The 19,301-nt window shown below is 43.2% G+C and overlaps 1 protein-coding gene across 1 annotated transcript in view; it reads right to left on the minus strand.

Moving 5' to 3' along the window:
* The window catches only part of LOC146811001 (exocyst complex component 1-like), a 76,376-nt gene extending 74,820 nt beyond the window's left edge, over nucleotides 1-1,556 (minus strand). Inside the window, exon 1 of the mRNA XM_085614476.1 lies at nucleotides 1,433-1,556. Coding sequence (XP_085470602.1) covers nucleotides 1,433-1,556 — 124 coding nt within the window. The remainder of the gene's footprint in view (nucleotides 1-1,432) is intronic.
* Nucleotides 1,557-19,301: the final 17,745 nt, after the last annotated feature.

Consider the following 19,301-nt stretch of genomic DNA (forward strand, 5'->3'; position numbering starts at 1 on the left):
GCTCTCATCCATTTTTTTAGATTTGATTTATTGCATTCAATTGTACTAAATAAACACCCAATGACAGCCATACAAACATCTAGTTCATGGAATGGTTTAGGCAAGCAACACCGATGCTTATTCATGTATTTGCCACATTTCATTTAATTATCATCCGAAAACAACATACAACTGATATAATCGCCTTGCTGTGTCAGATTACCTGACATACAAATACGTCACAGCCCTCTGACAGAGCGCTCTAATATGAGCAGATCTCAAATAACTGGAGCCTTTTATAGCCAGGATCATCTGTGTATTTTGATGGTCTAACAGGGAACACCCATAGCGGTATTTTCAACTTGAAAAACAAGCTCCTCAGTTTTCCTTCCTGTAACGTGAAATGTCGTTATTTCCTTTCCATGGCGCGAGCCCCTCCATGGCGTCAGAGCGTCAGTCAGAGCGCGTACATGACGCGCGTACATGACACGCGCGCATGACGAATTGGAGGAAGTTACTGTCCGCCTTTGTCGGATATTACAGTGTGAATCATCCTGCCATTTTGATTTGTGTGAATATATTTTTTTTAAAACTGCACCACAAAACACACTCTGCATGAACATGAAGAGGTTTTACAAACACATATTAGCCTCGCGTCGATGAAATAAGCGTCCGGAAAGTCGATAACTTGTCTTCTGCTATCTGATTGCGCTATCGATTTCAGAGACCTATGTGCGCCTAACACACACATCAACTTGTGAAAACAATTAGTACCCCCAACCCCCTCGCCGGTAAGGGGACAGACTGCCACTCTATTGCTATTTTAATCAATTTTTTAACAGCACATTTTCCAAGAGAAATTTTACAAGCCATGTGTTAGCAGTGAGTACAATAGACAGTCTAGTCTCCTAGTCCAGTAATTTCAATAGGATAATTTTGTCTTCACACTAGGGAATCTGTCATATAAGAGTAATTAATTAATTAATCAGTGCAAATGCCACAACACTCCATACCTCTCACTTTAACGGGTATTTTTGTATAATATAGACAGTCACAATAACAGCGCACAGCCTCTCCGAAGGCACAGCAAAAGGGAAAGGTCAATCAAATTTAAAATCTAATTTTCTAAAATGCAGTCTGGATTTAATATTCCAAAACGCCAATATTTAAATGCACAGTTTATTTTGTCGCTAGTGGTTATCTAAATTAATACAGCTGTTATATAATATGAGGCTGTCATTGTTTCTTTTTATTTTACATTTTCTACATTCTAACATAAATGCTGGCACAACACGCATAAAAAGCCTCTCATTGCTCTGAACTTTGACATCAGCCACCTAATAATGTCATTTAGCCTCACCTAACAAAGCGTCAGGAAAGATGGACAAAAACAGAGTGCACGAAATGTTTTCCTTTTTTGTACATTTTCGGTTAAGCAAGGCATCTCACTCACCTGACACACAGACGCAGAAGTCTTCGTTTTCTTTGCAAGGTATTAATTGCAGGACGTGCAGCAGCTTCTCCTGTTTGGGTCTGAACACATCGCACTCCAAGGCAGATTTCAGACAGGCGGCCATAGCTACACTGAACACTTCAGAGATGGAAACAGCGCGAGCTGCTTTGCAGCCCAGTCCTGCGAACACCAGTTTCCATCAGCTCCTGGTCTCTGCTGCCCTCGCCTCCAGGTGATATGTGACTTCATTGAGATTGGTTTTCCTTTAGACCTGGAAAATCAATCCTTCAGATCGTCAGAGACATCACTCAGACTTGTATTGAATCACTCTATAAACGTTTGGTGGAGGGTTCTAGATCGCAGATGGTTCTCACGCTGTCCTGCCGCTCAATAAGGACCTTCCTTTCCCCGACAAGATTAGGACTCAAAGGAGGACTCAAAGAACGACCATCCATTCCAGTAGCCACAAGGCGCAATGAGTCTTTTGTAGGTGGTCTTGACCTAGTACACATTAGCAAAACCTCCATCCAGCTTGAACTAATTAGTAGATGTATGGTGTAAGCAGAGAGGCTAATGGGGGTGCAATAATGCAGGAGCTACACTTCATATATGTTGACAAGGATGGATTAAGAAGGAAGGCGAGGATGCAGGTACAGATTACGAGGGAGCAAGATGGGCACAGGAGGCCCTCTCACCTAAATAGCATCTGTTACAATGCATGCCAAAACTACACGTGGCTTAACAACGCAGTCAATACCACAACTGTGTTGTTTCCATTACAGCGCAAGTCATTACAACGACTTGCTTCAGGGAAGCGCTGGAGTTTGGAATAGTTTAAATTACTATTCCAACTCCAGTCGGTGTATCAGTAGGGAAGGTGTTGGGCTTAAAATCCAACACTAGTCAAACACCGCATTCCCTTAAGCAAGTCGATGTAATGACTTGCGTTGTAATGGAACTTGTGGTAACGTCGTAGTCGCAGTACTGACTACGTTGTAAAGGCATTACAATGTAATGTAATAGATGTTTCCCCTAGTGAGGGTGGTACAATTCCCCACTGCAAGCTAAATGCATGATCAGTTTCTGGGCGGTTACATTGTAGGCAGTTACATTGGTGTGGGTAATGGGGTGTTTTTATCTGAGGCTACCAGGGTAGCTGCAGAGAGTGCAAGACATTTATGAAGATGAAAAAAGTGAAATAGGAGGTGATTACAGATGAGTAATGGTTGCTGTACTGAACGGTATCAACTAGTTCCTCCCCAACTCGATTCAGGTGTGATAGCACCTTTGAGTCACCAAAGTGTGGCTCAGAGAGGGCCCACGTGCACAGAATGGTTCACACACATATGTTCTGCCAGATCCCATGCAAGTTCAGGAGGTGCGGGACTACTGTACAACTTTATCAGAGCAGTGGTCTGTGGAACATGTTGGGGTCAGTGGGAATGATGGGTCCTGCCTGTGCAGTGATCGCCAACTGGGGAGAGAATATGGAGGAAGAAGGAGTTGCAAACATGTATCGTCAGCCATCAACTCCAGGAAACTAACAGGCTTTCTTTATTTGTAGTTTGTGAATTGCAAGAAATGCGGTAACTAGTTGTGGAAGTTCGAAGCCCCACTCAGGCAACCAACACAATCCTTGTCAGGGTGGATCACAAAAGTTACTAAATTAACCTGAGCTCCACCCTCTGGTAGCATGACACAAAAGCAGTCAGACGTAACCTAGAGGCACTGTCTAAAGTATACATACAGTCCACAAACAGTAATAAAGTGAAAACATAACACAAGAACAATCCCAAACCAATTTAGACAAAGTAGAGTAAATTTTATTACATAAAATTATACCAGAATGACAAAAATCCAATCAGTTGAGCCATAATTATCCAATTTTGTTTGTGAAAATGACACTTGGAAAAGTACAAAGTGCCACTCGCAGTCATCTGGTCGCACTACACTGGGGGACTGTGATGAAGCACTGGTCGGATACAGGGACCAGGTTAGTCCCACTGAAAAGTTACTTTCTGAGTCTACCACAAACAGTTCTGGTGGCGTTGGAGGAGGCCTGAAGGAGGAGGTTGAGCATCACGCATGGTTGTCACTGGAGCACAAAGAGCAGGCCGGGTGTCGTGGATAGTCGCCGTTATAGTGTGAAGAGTTTGTTAAGCATTGTGGGTGGTCTTTACTGTAGCTTCATATTGGCGGTTGTCATGGGCTGTTGTTGGTGTTGTGAGAAGTGTTGCTCTCGGGTTGTCGGTCATTGCTGGAGGCCGCTGTCAGCGTTAGGAGCAGTTCTTATCGGAATTTTGCATTGCTGGTTTTTCCTGGTGGCAGAGTTGTGGTATCAACGGGCCCAAACACATTCGTGAGAGCCCAAAGTTCAGGATTTTCACCTTTTCTTTAGAAGGAGTACACTCTGATGCCTGTCAAGGCTCCAGGACCTGGGGGCACCTCTTAGGGAACAGGGGCTCACTCCAGCAGAGGCCATCAGGGTGCAGGCAGGTCCAGTTGCAGGCCCAGGCAGGTCCAGTTATAACCGGTCAGCTGGGCAGTTGCAGGGAGGTCTTTGAAGGTTGTTGTGTCCAGTGATGTAACAAAGGTCCCCTCAGTGTGGGGGGAGGTCTCCAAGCTCCAGGGGGCCCCCTCAGAACAGTACCTTGGCCTGAGAGCTCCGGAGTGAGTCCGAAGGGAGGCCCCTCTATGTACTCTGCAGGGGAGCCCCTTCAAGTTTTATTACGCCTCTGGTTGTGTCCCTTTAGCTCACACAGGAGGTCAGCAAACTGACCCTTAGAGTCACTCTGGTTAGCCTGGAATGAAGGTAAGACAGTCCAGTCTTACTTCTCAGACAGCAAAGCAGTTAATCAAGCAGCAGAGCAGCCTTTCATATGTAACATCCACAGGTCCATGAGTGTTCTGATGAGCAGTTCTTGAGTTCTAATATTTAGACCTGGTTCCAGCTTTTGCGTGGTGTGAGGGCCAGAGGACACTGGCAGAAAGCACAAATGGTTGTGACAAGAAAATGCACACTTTCTAAAAGTGAGATTTTCAGAATTGTAACTTAATATCCAACTTCATCAGTTAAGATGATTTTAAATTGCAATTCATATGAGTGGAAACAGTACATTTCTATCTGCTCCCAATCCAAAGATAGCCCTTATTCAGTGTAATAAAGTAACCCAATTCTAGTCAATACAACACAGAAAAACAACTTTAGGAGTTTTTCACTGCCAGAACATGTCAAACTTAAACACACATATCCTACGTTTTAAATACAATGCACCCTGTTGAAAGTAACTTCAGGGCGGTCTTAGGGGTAACTTATAGGTACTAAGAAGGAAAGTTTAAGGCGTGGCAAACGGTTTCTTTTGCCATGCCGAAATAGCAGTTTAAAACTGCACTATAAGCTGCAATGGCAGGCCTGGGACAAGCTTTAAAAGGCTACTTTAGTAGGCAGCACAATGGGTGCTGCAGACCTACTAGTAGCATTTAATTTACAGGCCCTAGGTACATGTAGTACCATTAACTAGAAACTTACAAGTACATTTAAGGAGCAAATTAGGTGTAGACCCCTTTTACCATGTTTGAGGGAAAGATTCACAAGCACTTTAACACTGGTTAGTGATAAAGTGCACAGAGTCCTAATGCCAACAAAAATGATTTAAGCAAAATAGGGTGATTGAAGGCACAACGTTGCCAAGGATGTCGAGTCTAAGGAGACTCTAGAGGGCTTTAATTGAATTCTGTATATTTAACACACTAAAACCAAAAACATGTTAAAACTTCTGAGAATATGGTAAGCTGTTATGGTTTTTACTTGATTGTGCTGTAAAGGAAACAAGATTCCTAAACAATTTGAGAGCGAGGGACACAATTGGGAGTTGAAAAATGTATAGACGTGGCTATCCTCTGTGAGGAAACCTTGAAACATTATACATGTAGCTCTCTCGTGTTGAGTGTGAAAATATTCATGTCCAAGAATTTCCCTTGTGTTACTGAAGTGGGGAAAATTTGCTCATGTGACAACTGTGAAGAATAAGCCATGCTCTGTGAGGTCAAGTTTTACCATCATCTTGAAATTTGGGCATCATGCTACACCATGGGTACTTGAAGGCCTTCCTTTCTGCTGGGCAAAGTGTAACAAGGCCCATTAAGCCCATGTTGTCGCCCTGGCAGGAAAGTTCAGCTGGTATAATAAGGTACCCAAAGAATTATTCACAGCACTTAGAGGGATAGCGCTTATGTGGGTCACTGGACTGTCAGTCGACTCATCAGTGTACCACATAGCTCAAAACTTAGACCAGCGAAGGTTTGGAGTTGCTTTGGTTGATTGTTCCCTTACCTATTTTTTACATGGATGTGGATTCGTCTGCAAGAAGCAGGAATCCGTGACTATTTGTGTTCCACAGGGATATTCCAGTTAAAATTACTGGCACATCAAAACTTATTGCTAAACCTGAAACAGGAGGAGAGAAGAAGTGACCAAAACATTAATGTTCTTGCTGCTTCATAGCTTTTGCTCATGAATTTTGTTTTCTTATAATGAACCAACAACGCCACCAAATATCTCTCCAGAGTGTTCTTGCACAGTAGTACAGTATAATTTTGTCTTCCTAGCTCCCCTCTTCACCTGCGGGTTCAAATGCTGCTATTTGGATCTTTAGTGAGGTGAAGGAAAAATAGCAAGTGATGTGCAATGTTTCCCTTGAAGCAAAGAGCCATACATTCACACAGACGTTGTTCTGATCCACCATGCAACAAGTGGTTTGGCAAGACAGCTTTACTTCTTCACTGGTTTAGCATGTTTATGTCCAGCCATTATATTAACATCAGTACCTAAGTCTACCAGTGCCCTGTCCTACATGGGGGCAGCTATCTTCAAAACTGCTTTAACATACACCATGCCTTGTTCTCCTGTCACTGATTCAATGTGAAACCCCATAAATGCTATACTATTGCCGATGGTGTGACTTTTATGGCATTGTATTCCTCATATAGGCATTATATCAGATGTCAGCACTGGCATTATCTTGAGATGCGCAGTAAGAACGGCTGAAATGTGAGCATGGTTCAGAAAGCACATTGAGTATCAAATGTACCGCACTACAGTTGATAACAAATATACAAATAAAGAGGCTTGAATTATGTGATGAAGTCTGAACACTAAAATGACATGTGCGTCTTTACTAACTGTCACAAAAATCACTTGTACTTGTTGCTGATGGAGCCATCAGCCAATTTTTCCGTTATCTCCACTATGTCACTTCAGTTGTTGTTCTTGACATCAACTGTAAAGAGCATGCTCCTTGCAGAGGTCCTGCCCCTGGAAGAAAGAAACCTCGAGACTGGAGGAGAGCTGAAAAGCAGAGCAGAGCTTTTTTATGCCACTATTACCGAGTACTAGCATTTACGCCACCTTGAATCACACAAGCACATGAGCGAAGTTTTAGTAAATGTAGACCTACTTTTTACACATGAGGGCCATATTTCTGGGCAGGGTAACTGTGACTTGGAATTTACTAATGGCAAATAGTTTTCCTATCAGGACCCTTTGTTTCTGATAACTACACGGAACTGCATGGTCTTTCTAAATTCTCTCTCACTGGAAAGAAGAAGGTAGCCACATGGCAGGAATTGACCAGCTATGTCAATGCATTGATGGTGGAGAAACCCACCATGGGGACCTCAAAATAAAGTTGCAAGACAAGAGAAGGCAGGGAAAGGAGAACTTATCTAGGATACATGTGACAAATGTACGTCCTGCAGGCAGACCTAGATCGTAATCCATCTCAACCCCAAGAGTGAAGTGTTTTCTCTACCGTACACCAGACTGGTATTGTGGTACAGTGGAATAATGCATTCACTGCAGGAATCTATGTTTGCCCTCCTGGTCCAGGTTCAAACGCTGGTGGCTCAACTCAGCCTTTCACTCTTCTTGGGTCAATTAAATGAGTTCCATTGACGAGTAAAAACAAACATCAGTCATAGATATTATTCTGGGTGTGCACTTTTATGTTATGCTATGTTAAGTTAGGTTATTGTAGCAACATGACCCATTTTTGGGTGGTCACCCCCAGTTTTTCTTTTCTTGCGACTGCCTTTCTGGTAACTTTAAACTCTAACACTGGGACACTTCTATCTAGTGCCCAATGTATGTGCTCTGCCCCCTAAAGCAAAGTTGAGATTGACTTAAAACCCAATTTGACATATTTAATTTGACCATAAGCCCATTTTATGTATCGTGAAAACTACACACATGGCATGTACACTTAAATATCACATGTGAACTGAAGCACTTCATTGTGCTATTACCATTATGATCCTGAAAACATGACACAGGCCTCCAGGGAACCCCAGTCCCCTGCAGTCGGCAAGCTGGCATGTCTGCAGACATGCCTGTAAAAACAAACGTATTTCAGGTTTAAAAACCTGATTCAAAGAGCTAATTAAGTCACTCCTAAAATTACCTTATTGACCATAAGGTATGGTGCATAGTGCCTAGAAATGGTACCTGCCTAAATTAATGTTAACATGTACCTACAGTGAATAAAGCCCTTGTCCATCGACCCTGTGGAATTGTTTGCTGGCCGTTTTGGGAGTGTTGCGCTGCTGAACTGTTCTTTCGCTGGGACCCTGCGTTTTGTGAGCTCCTGTTGCCGCTGCCACCAGTGCTACAACTCGCGTTTCCCGCTTCGCGGGAAACGCTCGCAGCTGGGGGGGGACTGAGGCAAAGAGGCTGGTAGACTACACTGACCAGAATCCTCCAGGGCCTGAAGCCGCCTCCTTGTCCCGCCCATGCCAGGTGGAATATATTGACCAACAGCTACGCGCATTGCGGGAGCCCTTGTCCTTCGACCCTGTGGAATTGTTTGCTGGCCGTTTTGGGAGTGTTGCGCTGCTGAACTGTTCTTTCGCTGGGACCCTGCATTTTGTGAACTCCTGTTGCCGCTGCCACCAGTGCTACAACTCGCGTTTCCCGCTTCGCGGAAAACGCTCGCAGCTGGGGGGGGACTGAGGCAAAGAGGCTGGTAGACTACACTGACCAGAATCCTCCAGGGCCTGAAGCCGCCTCCTTGTCCCGCCCATGCCAGGTGGAATAAATTGACCAACAGCTACGCGCATCGCGGAACGCGCGCGGGAACGAGCCCGGGCGAAGTCGGGGACAAGGGCGGGCCCTCTGTGGCCCTCAGAGGCCTGAAGAGACTGGGCTGGGCCCGAGACCCTGGTTTTCGTGAACTGATCCCTCTTTTTTAAGTAACAAGTGAGACTTTTATTCTTTTTAACATTTATTTAGGATGTCTAAGGCTAAAAATGGAAAAACTGCTACGGGCCATAGCACTATTGACAATTACATGGTAAAAAAGTCACTCAGATCAACAGTGAACGTCGGGCATCTCTAGGGAAAGGGCACCCTGCAACAGCACTGGTTGAGACGCCGCCTCTGATAGCGATGGACGCTGAGGGAGAGGCCAGCATCAATGGTGCTGCTAGAGAAAACCCGGTCACACCGATTGTGGTAAGGACTGAGGTCCATGTAGAACACCAAGATACATCCAGTGAGGATTTGGAGGAAGTTCCGCCAGCTATAAGGCCGGTACGCAACTGTAGGCGAACACAGATAAAAGGGGGTGGGAAACAGAAGAAAAAAACTACTGCTGTAGATTCTGCTATTGTTAATGTCCCATTTAATAATCCCTTTGTGTTTACCGGAAACAAGGAGAATAATTTAAATGCTAATATTGTACAACTGGTTGCCCTCATAAAAAACCTCGAGTCTAAATTGGAATCTAAGGTAGAGGAGGCTATCAGACCTTTAACCACCAAGATAGACACTCTAACAGCTGAGGTGTCCAGGCTTGGTGGCCTGGTATCTTCGTACCAGGCTGCAGTTACTGGATTAAGGGATAACCCTGGGGAAGGCAGACAGGCAGGGATGGTGCGGGGAAAAATGCAGTCAAATTCCATTAATACGATGGCAGTACCTACCACCGTGAGCAGGGTTCCAATAAAAGCAACCACACCAGCCACTCAAATAACAATGGATCCACAGATTCAATCTAACCCTGTTTCAAGACAGGGAACAGATAGTAGGTCGCACAGGAGTAAACGCTATCTTAACCTACCGCCCGACTGTGCGCCATTTGTGGTAGTCCTAACTAATGTACCACCCTGCGGTACTCATCCTGCCTCACCCTATGACGAGTCTCACGCCTCACTTAAAAACAAAACAGTGTCATGGCTTAATAAAAACTGTGGCTTTCCAATTGCATATTTTGATCAGATAGTGGCAGTCAGGCGGGTGAATTGGGTGGGCCCATCGAAAAAAATGGGAAGCGGAGACTGCATTGTTGTGAACTTCAAACATCCCCAACATGTGGCCACCGCTCTCTTAAGAGCTTCGTCACTGATATATAATGAGAGCAGTATATGTGTCCGACCTCTGGGGTACTTCTATGCCCATCTCTGTCATAATTCCCCCCAACAAAGGTTGTTTAGTCCAGTGGCTGAAACTCAGATCCAGGCCATGGACACCCGCTCTCAGTATAATATTGTTAACCCGAGGGGATTTGGAGACGTTACCAATACACAGAATAGACCTAATTTTTTGGCCCAACCTTATTCCGGGTTTAACATCAACACACAGAACAGGTACGACCTTCTATCTGGCCTGGACATGTGTGATTGACATGAGATCCCTGTGGGTCAGGGCATCTCAATCTCAGATGAACTGGTACCTATCCTGAACTCACAGGATAAAAACTGTGGTAGCAATGTTGTCTCGTGGAACATTGCGGGGTTGGCTGCAAAAATGGCAGACATAAACTGGGTCAACTACATTAAGCAATTTAAAGTTATCTGCCTACAAGAGACATGGCTGGTTGAATGTGATCTTTTTCTAGAAGGGTACAAGGCCTTCTATGTCCCGGCCATACCATCATTAAGAGGCAGACCTAAGGGTGGACTGGTGATTTTCGTTTCTATCCTTGTTACCTGTAAAATCAGTAGAATTGATGCAAATGATCCTGGTATGATGGGTTTGGTTTTAAATGGGGAACACTGCCGAGTATGTTTAGTGAATTTTTATAATGCTGCCAATGTCACTTCAGTATCTAATTCCGTATCTGTCCTGCATGCCTTTCTCACTTCCTCTCTAAATGATTTCAATCACAACCTCATGATTGTGGGGGATCTAAATGTCCACTTGTGTGGAGACCCTCTGCACAAATGCATAAATGATTTAAGTTGTGAGCGTACGGAGGGACTCCACCTGGATCACACAATGGCTGGGGAACTATGCAATGCTCTCCTTGATAACCTGGACCTCTCCCTGGCCATGACGCTCAGGGATCCATTTAAATGTTTTGATACCCCAACCTTTAAGGGGCATGGGAAGGGCACCTTTATTGATCACATGCTGTTGTCAGCGACACTGCTACCTTTTTTAGATTCGTTTGATATTGTCCCAAGCGAATTCAGTGACCATAATCCTTTAACAATCCATCCGAAGGGACCTTGGTTCACTAAGGAAAGACAGATATGTAATTCCGGGAGGCTGGGCACCATAGATGGGAGGCGGCGACTCAAATGGTCAATGGTGACTCCAGATTTACTGTATAAAAACATTGTAGACACATGTACGGAGGATATTGTGAACTGCACCCAGGTAGGGGCAGACCCACGACGGGTTCTCACTGCTTATCAAAATCTGTCGGAGAAGGTGTCAGAACTGATGTTGGCTCCTGCAAAGATGAGTGTGGAAAAATGTGGGCCAAGATGGTTCAATCATGATTGCTCCAAAGCTGCTCGTAACCTCAGGCTAGCACTGGCAGCTACTCCGAGAGTGCAGGAAAATGTCAAACTGTGCCGTAGAGAATATAAGTCCATTCTTAAATCCCATAAGGAGTCGCTAAGAGTAGAAGCGTGGAATGAGTTACTTGATCCCTCTACCTTAAAATCCAGCACCAGATTTTGGACAATAATTAAAAAAACATTTCTGGTAGAAGACCTGGGTAACGGTCTGGACTGTTGTATTACCAAGGAAGAGTGGGAATTTCACTTCAAACAATTATACTCTTCTGGGTTACCTGTTACAACTGAGAAATTGCTTGATGCTAGGGGAGGTGCTATTAGGTTTACTAATGGTGAAGGTATGGTGGCCATTGAAGGACTTACTGCTAGAAAAGCCCCAGGGCCTGATGGGATCCCCCCAGACTTGTATAAGTCTGATCCACACTTTTGGGCGCCCATCCTGGCTGCAGTATTTAATGCAGCTGCCAAAGTGGGCTGTCCTATCTCCTGGGGACTATCAACGATTGTTCCCGTTTTTAAAAAAGGAGATAAGGGCAGTCCTCACTGCTACCGGCCAATCTCATTAATTGACTCCATGGTCAAAATTATGGGGAGAATTCTACTACAGAGAATAACATGCTGGCCGACTGAAAATAACATCATGTCGATTTCTCAGTATGGTTTCTGTGGGGGGCGCTCCACCATAACCCAGTGCCTTAACCTCTTCCTTGTATTGAGCAAATATACCACTGGACAGAGGGGAACTGTCCATCTTGCCTTCATGGACCTTTCTTCAGCCTTCGACTGTGTTAACAGGGGGGGGCTGTGGAGGTCCATGAGGGAGAAAGGTGTGGATCCTGGGATAGTCGACTTTCTGGTGGATATGCACAGTAATACCAGTGCTGACGTCAGATATTCTGTAAATGGGGACACCACTGGTAATTTCGACATAAAGAAGGGAGTGCGTCAGGGCTGCATTCTTGCCCCCTTCCTTTTTAATTTGTATATTAATGATTTAGATGATTATCTACAGAATGTACAGGCAGACTGCCCTAGAGTCGGCAGGCGGGGTATTCCAGTTCTTTTATACGCAGATGATGCAGTTTTAATTTCGAGAACGGAGAAGGGACTCCAGGCGCTTTTAAATGCTTTTAACTTTTTTATGTCTGATCGAAATCTATTGGTCAACAACTCCAAATCATACATAATGCATATTGGCCATAAACCCAAAAATAATTTTATTTTTAAATTGGATGATGTCCCAATACCAGTCACAGAAACATTCTCATATCTTGGTGTCCTGTTTGATACCAAGCTTAACTGGGGTCCACACCTGGTCAAAAAGAAAGGTGAACTGACAAGGGCTAATGTTTCTGTTTTTAACTTTGCGACAAAATTGGGTAAGAAGCCAATTAACGCAATGATTAAGCTTTACAATGCCAAATCTGTTGCTACAGCTGCATATGGTAGCAAACTTTGGGGATATGTGGCTGGAGAACAGTTGCAGGTTGTTGAAAACAATTTCCTAAAACGTCTACTTTGTGTCCCCACTAGTACACCCAACCTGACAGTACATGAAGAACTGGGAATCCAGTATTTAAGTGATATTTTTTCCTTACAGCCACTGATTTGCTGGGTGAAACTGTGGATAAATCAGGACATACCTCTTACCCATTTGATTGTAAGAGATCTTGTACCTCAGGACAAACACATGCGTGTCCCCTGGTTAAAATATCTGAAATCCTGCTTTTCCAGGCTAGGCCGTCTGAATTTGTTTGAAAATCCTAGCGGAATTGTAAAGGGGGATATAACAGCAATCAAACAAGCCTTCTATAAGGACAAGTTGGCTCAAAGGGAAAGTGAGGAGCTTATGAAATCAAGAATTAGGAAATATGTGATGTTAAAAACTTGTGAAAGCATGGAGCCATATTTAATGAGTAATCTCACCTCTCATGAGAAATTCTTGTTGACTAGGTTTAGATTTGACATCTTCCATCATCTTTTAATTCGACCGAAGTCAGACATTTTTAATAAGGTTACAGCACCCTGTGGCTGCGACGGGAAGTCTCCTCAGGATATGCTGCATTTTATGTTTTTATGTAGGTTTTATGAATATCCCCGCAAACGTTATCTTGTTGCACTCTTAAGGAAACTTAATTTTAACCAAATCAAACCTGCCTTTTTCTATTTGCAGCTTTTGTATAGCGATAGTGTCTTACAGGTTAAAGAATTTTTAAAATTAACCGTCAAATTAAGGAATTGCCTAGACCAATGATGTTGTACTTACTATCTGCACTTTACCCTGTATCTGGATCAAGTTATTGGCAATGGGCTACGTGTAATATGATTCTTGTATGTGACTATGAATTATTGTAATAGTATGAATAATGTTTTTAATCGTATTGTATATATGTGCACTTTTATGGTGTGAAATATAACCGAATAAAGTCTCTATTGAATTGAATTGAATTGAATAAATCCCCAAAAGCCAATGTCACTGTATTGGGTTTATCTGTTTCCAAAGTTAAGCCGATTTAATCACTACTTTTGCATGGTCCAGTAGGAACTTGTCTTGCTTTTTTAAAAATCCAGTTCATTGGTAAAGTCAGATTATTTCTAACTATTTAGGAAATATAACTTGAAAAAAGTTAGACTTATTCGTCTGAGCCACTGTCGGATAATTTTCCTTAGTTTGCAGCTGCTGGCTAGCCTTTCCCTCCCAGTAATGAAATTCCTTCGAGGGTCTGCACAATATATTGGTTTGATTGACATGTCTATCTGAATGGGCTGTAGGGGTGGATGCCCCTCTGATAGGCACAACAATGTAAAATCCTGTATGACAGGCCGGTCGTAGGCGCACATAAAACTCTTGCTCCTTTGAAAGTGATCAAAAAGGCTCAGATCACAATTCGTGTGTATCCACGGTATGGTTACTGAAGGACTTGTTTGTGTTAGATGTGGGAGTACACTAGTCATTTCCATAGTAAACTCCCCTATATACACCTAGCACTCACGTCCAAAGTTTAGTGAGGCTGAAGACTTTGACATTTTGGATTTGTCCAAACGTATTGCATTTTGGACCTGCTTGCAGTAAGGAACCAGGAACTACTGAAAAAAGTATGCAAGCCAGTGCCTGGGAACATTTACTCCATTACTTCAACAGGGAATGAGTGTGTCTTAGGGTGTAGCCCCTCCCCACCACAGGCTGGTGAACCCCGCAAAGCTTGACTCTCACCCCCCCTTTCTCAGAACACGAATGAACCAGCTACACATGGCACTTGTGAACTGTTAGAAGGGCCTAAGGAGGTTGGACCCCCTTCCACTGGAAATCCGAAGACAGAAATACCTCCAAGGATTATTAAGTAGGGCTCCCGGTTTTATGGTATTTATTTCTTTAACATTTCCGTCTATAGTTATCCATATTTATTTTTGGGCCATTTATCTATATTTATTTAGTGTTTTGCGGATAAATGAAGTTGTAAAACTGTACATTTCCATATTTATTTAACTGATAGACACGCAGTCACACTTTGATGTCTGTCGTGTTTTAGCTATTTAAGCTGCCATATATTAAATTACAATACAGTCACAGGTAAATATTAGCATTATACCATGTATGTTGTTGACATATGCCGTTATTTAAAGAAATGTCATTCTGTTTTTTAACTTGACATGCTGTCCTTCCACTCAGCTGTTGGGCTATAATTCATGAAAGACAGCACGGAGATGCACTTAAAAGAAGCCCAGTTTTTTGTAGTCATCCACTTTCAAAAATAAATCCAGACAGAAAACACATTGCTTTCTGTCTGTATTTATCTTTGACAATCAGTTTCAACTGACAACCAGGAGCCTTAATTATAAGACTGATACCCTGGGTGGCTCCAAGTACATAGAAAAGCAAAGTAAGACATTTCTGTGAAGAATTCTAGTAAATCAGTGACGACTGGGACTGGACCTTGCCGCTAGACTCTGATTGGCACCCTCAGTGAATCTAAGTGCCCCCCGAGGGACTTAGAAGTGTTCTCCTGTAATTGTTTGGGTACAAGAGAAAGCTTGGAAACTTTTGAAAGCTTTTCCTTAAGAGTACCAGAACTTCAACGGTGCTTGCTGGATAAAGTATCTGACCAGCAATCCACGTCATATTGGATTTTAGCTTTGTCCTGCGCAGAGATTTCCACACCACGACTAAGTTGCATTCTGAGTTAGAACTTAGAACATTTTCAGTGAGAAATCTCAAAAGCTCCAATCGGACTAACCTGCTTCAGGTATCCTGCCTTTGGTTCAAGGCGGCAGCTACAGTTCGTCCTGCGTGGGGGGTATTTTTCTTCTGTAAAAGTGACTAAGTTACTTTTTACATTGGGACTTAGAAGAAATGTCAGCATTGTTCTTCAATAAAGTGTCAAAGCCCTTTTCTGAAGTGAACTTTTCACTCCAAGACTTTCACCAGGATCAATCCACTTGGTGTATCCAACCTGGGCTCCACCACTGTCAGCCTGCAATTGCACCTTGGCCCGAGTCTATTATGACAATTAACTTTCATTGGGTGCCTTATTCGTCTTGGTGCTTTTTCAGTTTAATTCTTTAAAAATTCACATCTCTGGTTCTCCTCATTGGATTTTTGTTGTTTCGATTTCATTTTTGCTAATAAAATTGTTCTCTTTATATAAAGTTGGAGAGGAATTCTTTAGGCCTTTGTTATAATAGAGGGAGTCAGGAGTTTGAGATGGAAACCTTTGTTGTCCGAAGCATATTGAGCTCTTAGACTCTAACCTCTTCCTGCTTTTTCATGCTAGACCAAACTTGTGTCTGCCTGTTCAGGCTGGTTTTCAATAAGCATTCTAACTTTCATGTGTAAAGCCCAGACATACTCCAGGGAGAGAGAGAATATCAATATTTCTAAAACACAAACCCAGGGCCAGTCCCAAGAATAATAATTAAAGCCCAAAACTAAAAATCTAAAAATGTGAAGCAAAAGTCTAGAAAAGATAAAATTCAAAATTCTAAGAAGATAACACAAAATATTCAAAGACGATTAGCCAAGCTCTAGCTGGCCATCCTCGTGGTTGGGAATATGTCATAATTGCCTCCAGCTTTGTATTATTTATTTACTCATTTATTGGCACATTCATACACTGTTACCTGTAATGGCACCACAGGTTCACAGTGCTATGGACAGGGTAGAAGGTGTACTTTGGTTTAAGTAGGCAAGGGAGTCCAGCAATTTGTTTATAATTCTCTTGAATTTTATAGTGCCAGAGGAGAGATAGTGAGAATGTCTTGAACTCTTGCGGCTAGTCAGACATAATTAAATACAAATATTCAGTTATGTACTGAACTTTTTATAATGATGATGAAAATAAGTCAAATAGTATGATTTTGTAAGATGAGCGGTCCATTTATGAGGCTGTTCAATATAGATTGCGTCACAATCTTAACTTCGACAACTTAATACTCGCCTATTTACTATTTAATCTGTCATGTCAGCTGCATTAATTTCACTTCCTAGGGCCGGATGGCTGATACCCATTATCAGTGCTGAATTTGTGCCAGTGGCATATGTCAGCACTTATTTCTGGGGACCAGGAGTCAGCACTTATTTCTGGGGACCAGGACCTTTGCCATCCCCCCACTGTCGGCATTCCTGACCTCCTGATGATCATACTTTTATGGTGCAAACAGTGGCAGTAGGAAGGATGGATAAATCATAATGTGCTTGACAATTGGCATTTGTGATCTGAAAACCGTTGCAAAAGAAAATGTAAACAGACATCAGTGTTGGACTGTTCAGGTGCTGTTTTTGCTCCAAAAAAAGAGTAACATTCAGTAGTCCACAATGGCTGCCAATTTGCCCTTGATATTAATAAGTCCAGCAGGCAAGTCAAGTCAAATCACTTTATTCAATCCTTGTTCATAAAGATCATAAAAGTTCAAATATACAAACAGGAAACATTCATCATTATACAAAATATAATATTAAAATATCCTATTAAAAACCGTTCATCAAAAACAGATAAAAACTTCCAAGTTAGTATGAAATCTCCTAGTCTTTAAAGAAAGACATAGAAGAGACGTAACACAATAACAAACAAAGTGATCGAACATCATTTGTAAAAAGAACATCCTTGGTCGAAAGTCATATTTGTTCTAAATCGATGTCTGTTTTTGAAAACTTCCCAATATATTGAGTGCACGCCTCATGCACCTTTCCCATATGCTGGATCCATGGGCTAGGTTGGGCAGAGTGAACTGAAGTGGGTAGGTAAAGCAATAATTGGACTGCCTTTAACACGAGATTGACAAGCCCTCATCCAGAGGGAATTATGAGCCAGGATCAGCGGTCGAAGTGCATTAATAAAAAGTAAGGGAACTGTGATGCCAGTGCACAATGGGGGCGGGGTCAAAGGTGTGGCTAAAAAAACAAAATAGACTAACTTTTTTCAGTTTTTGATCTTCAGGTATGTACATATAAAATAAAACACAGCTTAACATAAAATAAATGCTTTAAGTTAATCAGTGAGAAATGCACTATCGTACTTTATGAAACCTCTATTAGGTAGTGCACTGAGGACGTCTGAGTCTGTAACCTGACAGCCACAGATCTGAATCCTGGTTGGAGCAGTGGAGAAGAGTAAGGGGCTAACCCAGGCCCCTGCAGCCCCTGCAAGGCACAGAGGCCTATGTCATGCCCCTTTAAAAAGCACACACTTCACAACCGGTAATTACTTTCCAATCCCACTCAAAAAGAATAAATCTGTGTCATCAGAAAGTGTCAAATAATTCCATTAATCAAAGCCAATACTGGCTTCCGAGCTCCCTTTACATTCAACCACTGCCCAGGACGAGGAAAGGGCCTTAAAGGTAATTAGAAGGTAATGGCAAGATGTGATGAGAGAGCTTACTTTAGGTTTAAATCTTTTATTGACATTTCAAAATACACAGCAACATAGCAACCAAGGGATTTATCAACACCGTGCCTGTCCAGGAAAGGTGGATGGGCCCCTTATCCCTATGATGTAAATCCAAAACGAACATTGCCCATCCCGTAAATGCCATAAGGAGTTCCAATAAGGTGTCCTGGAGCAAACTAAAGAATTCTAAAAAAGAAAAAAAAAAAAAACTCCCCTACCCCTACCCACCCCCTCCCCACGTTCCACATCCATCTGCCCCTCCCCCCCGCTGACTCTGCAAGTCTTAAACCTTACTCTGCCTTCTGCTCTTCGGATGAACGCAACAAGCGTCGGTAGCGGGAACAAGTGACCTCCCTAAATTCGGAGGACAACAGTGCCAAAAAGGGTTTCCACAGCTCCCCGTATTTGGAGCCCTCACCCGCCAGCATTAGCGTGAACTTTTCCATGCCTAGGACCTTCCACAACCGGTGTAACCACCCCGTAAAAGTTGGAGCGCGCCAATGAATAAGTATGTTCTGTGCCGCTGAGCCCAGTGCTATGGCTATCTGTCGCCCCCTGCGCGATTTAAGCGGGTAGGTCAGAGGATTTGGGAGGCCCAACAGTGTGTACGCCGGGAAGCGCGGTATCGCAGTGTTAAAGTGCTTGTCCACCTCATCGAGCACCTGTGACCAATATGGTCGGACATACTCACACTCCCAAAGTAAGTAGGTCAAGGTGCCTACCTGCCCGCAGCCCCTCCAACAGTGGGCGTCCCTCTTCCGGTCCATAGCGTGTAAGCGCTCTGGAGTGTAATACCAGTAGGTCGCAATCATTGTGAATGTGTCTGTGAGTCCCATGTGGTATGCTGAATGGCGGGCCCTATAGTATATTCCCTCCCACTCCTTATGAGTCAGAGTCCTACCCAACTCCCTCTCCCATCGTGTCCTACTCGAGTTGTGAGTGTGTGCATGTCGTACTTGCATCATTCTATACAAATCGAAGATTAGCTGTTTATCTGATGTGCGTGTTATTAACCATCGCTCATACTGGGAGAGCCTCCGATCTGCAGATGGGCGAACCCGCCCGTCAAGCTCCCAGTGCCGAACCTGGAGGTATCGGATCCATTCTGCTTCTGGCAACCCGTATTCCTGCTTGAATTGCTGAAACGGGCGGACTCCATCAGCATCTTACATATGATAGAG

This window comes from Triturus cristatus, chromosome 7, assembly GCF_964204655.1.
Source record: "Triturus cristatus chromosome 7, aTriCri1.1, whole genome shotgun sequence".
NCBI lineage: Eukaryota > Metazoa > Chordata > Amphibia > Caudata > Salamandridae > Triturus > Triturus cristatus.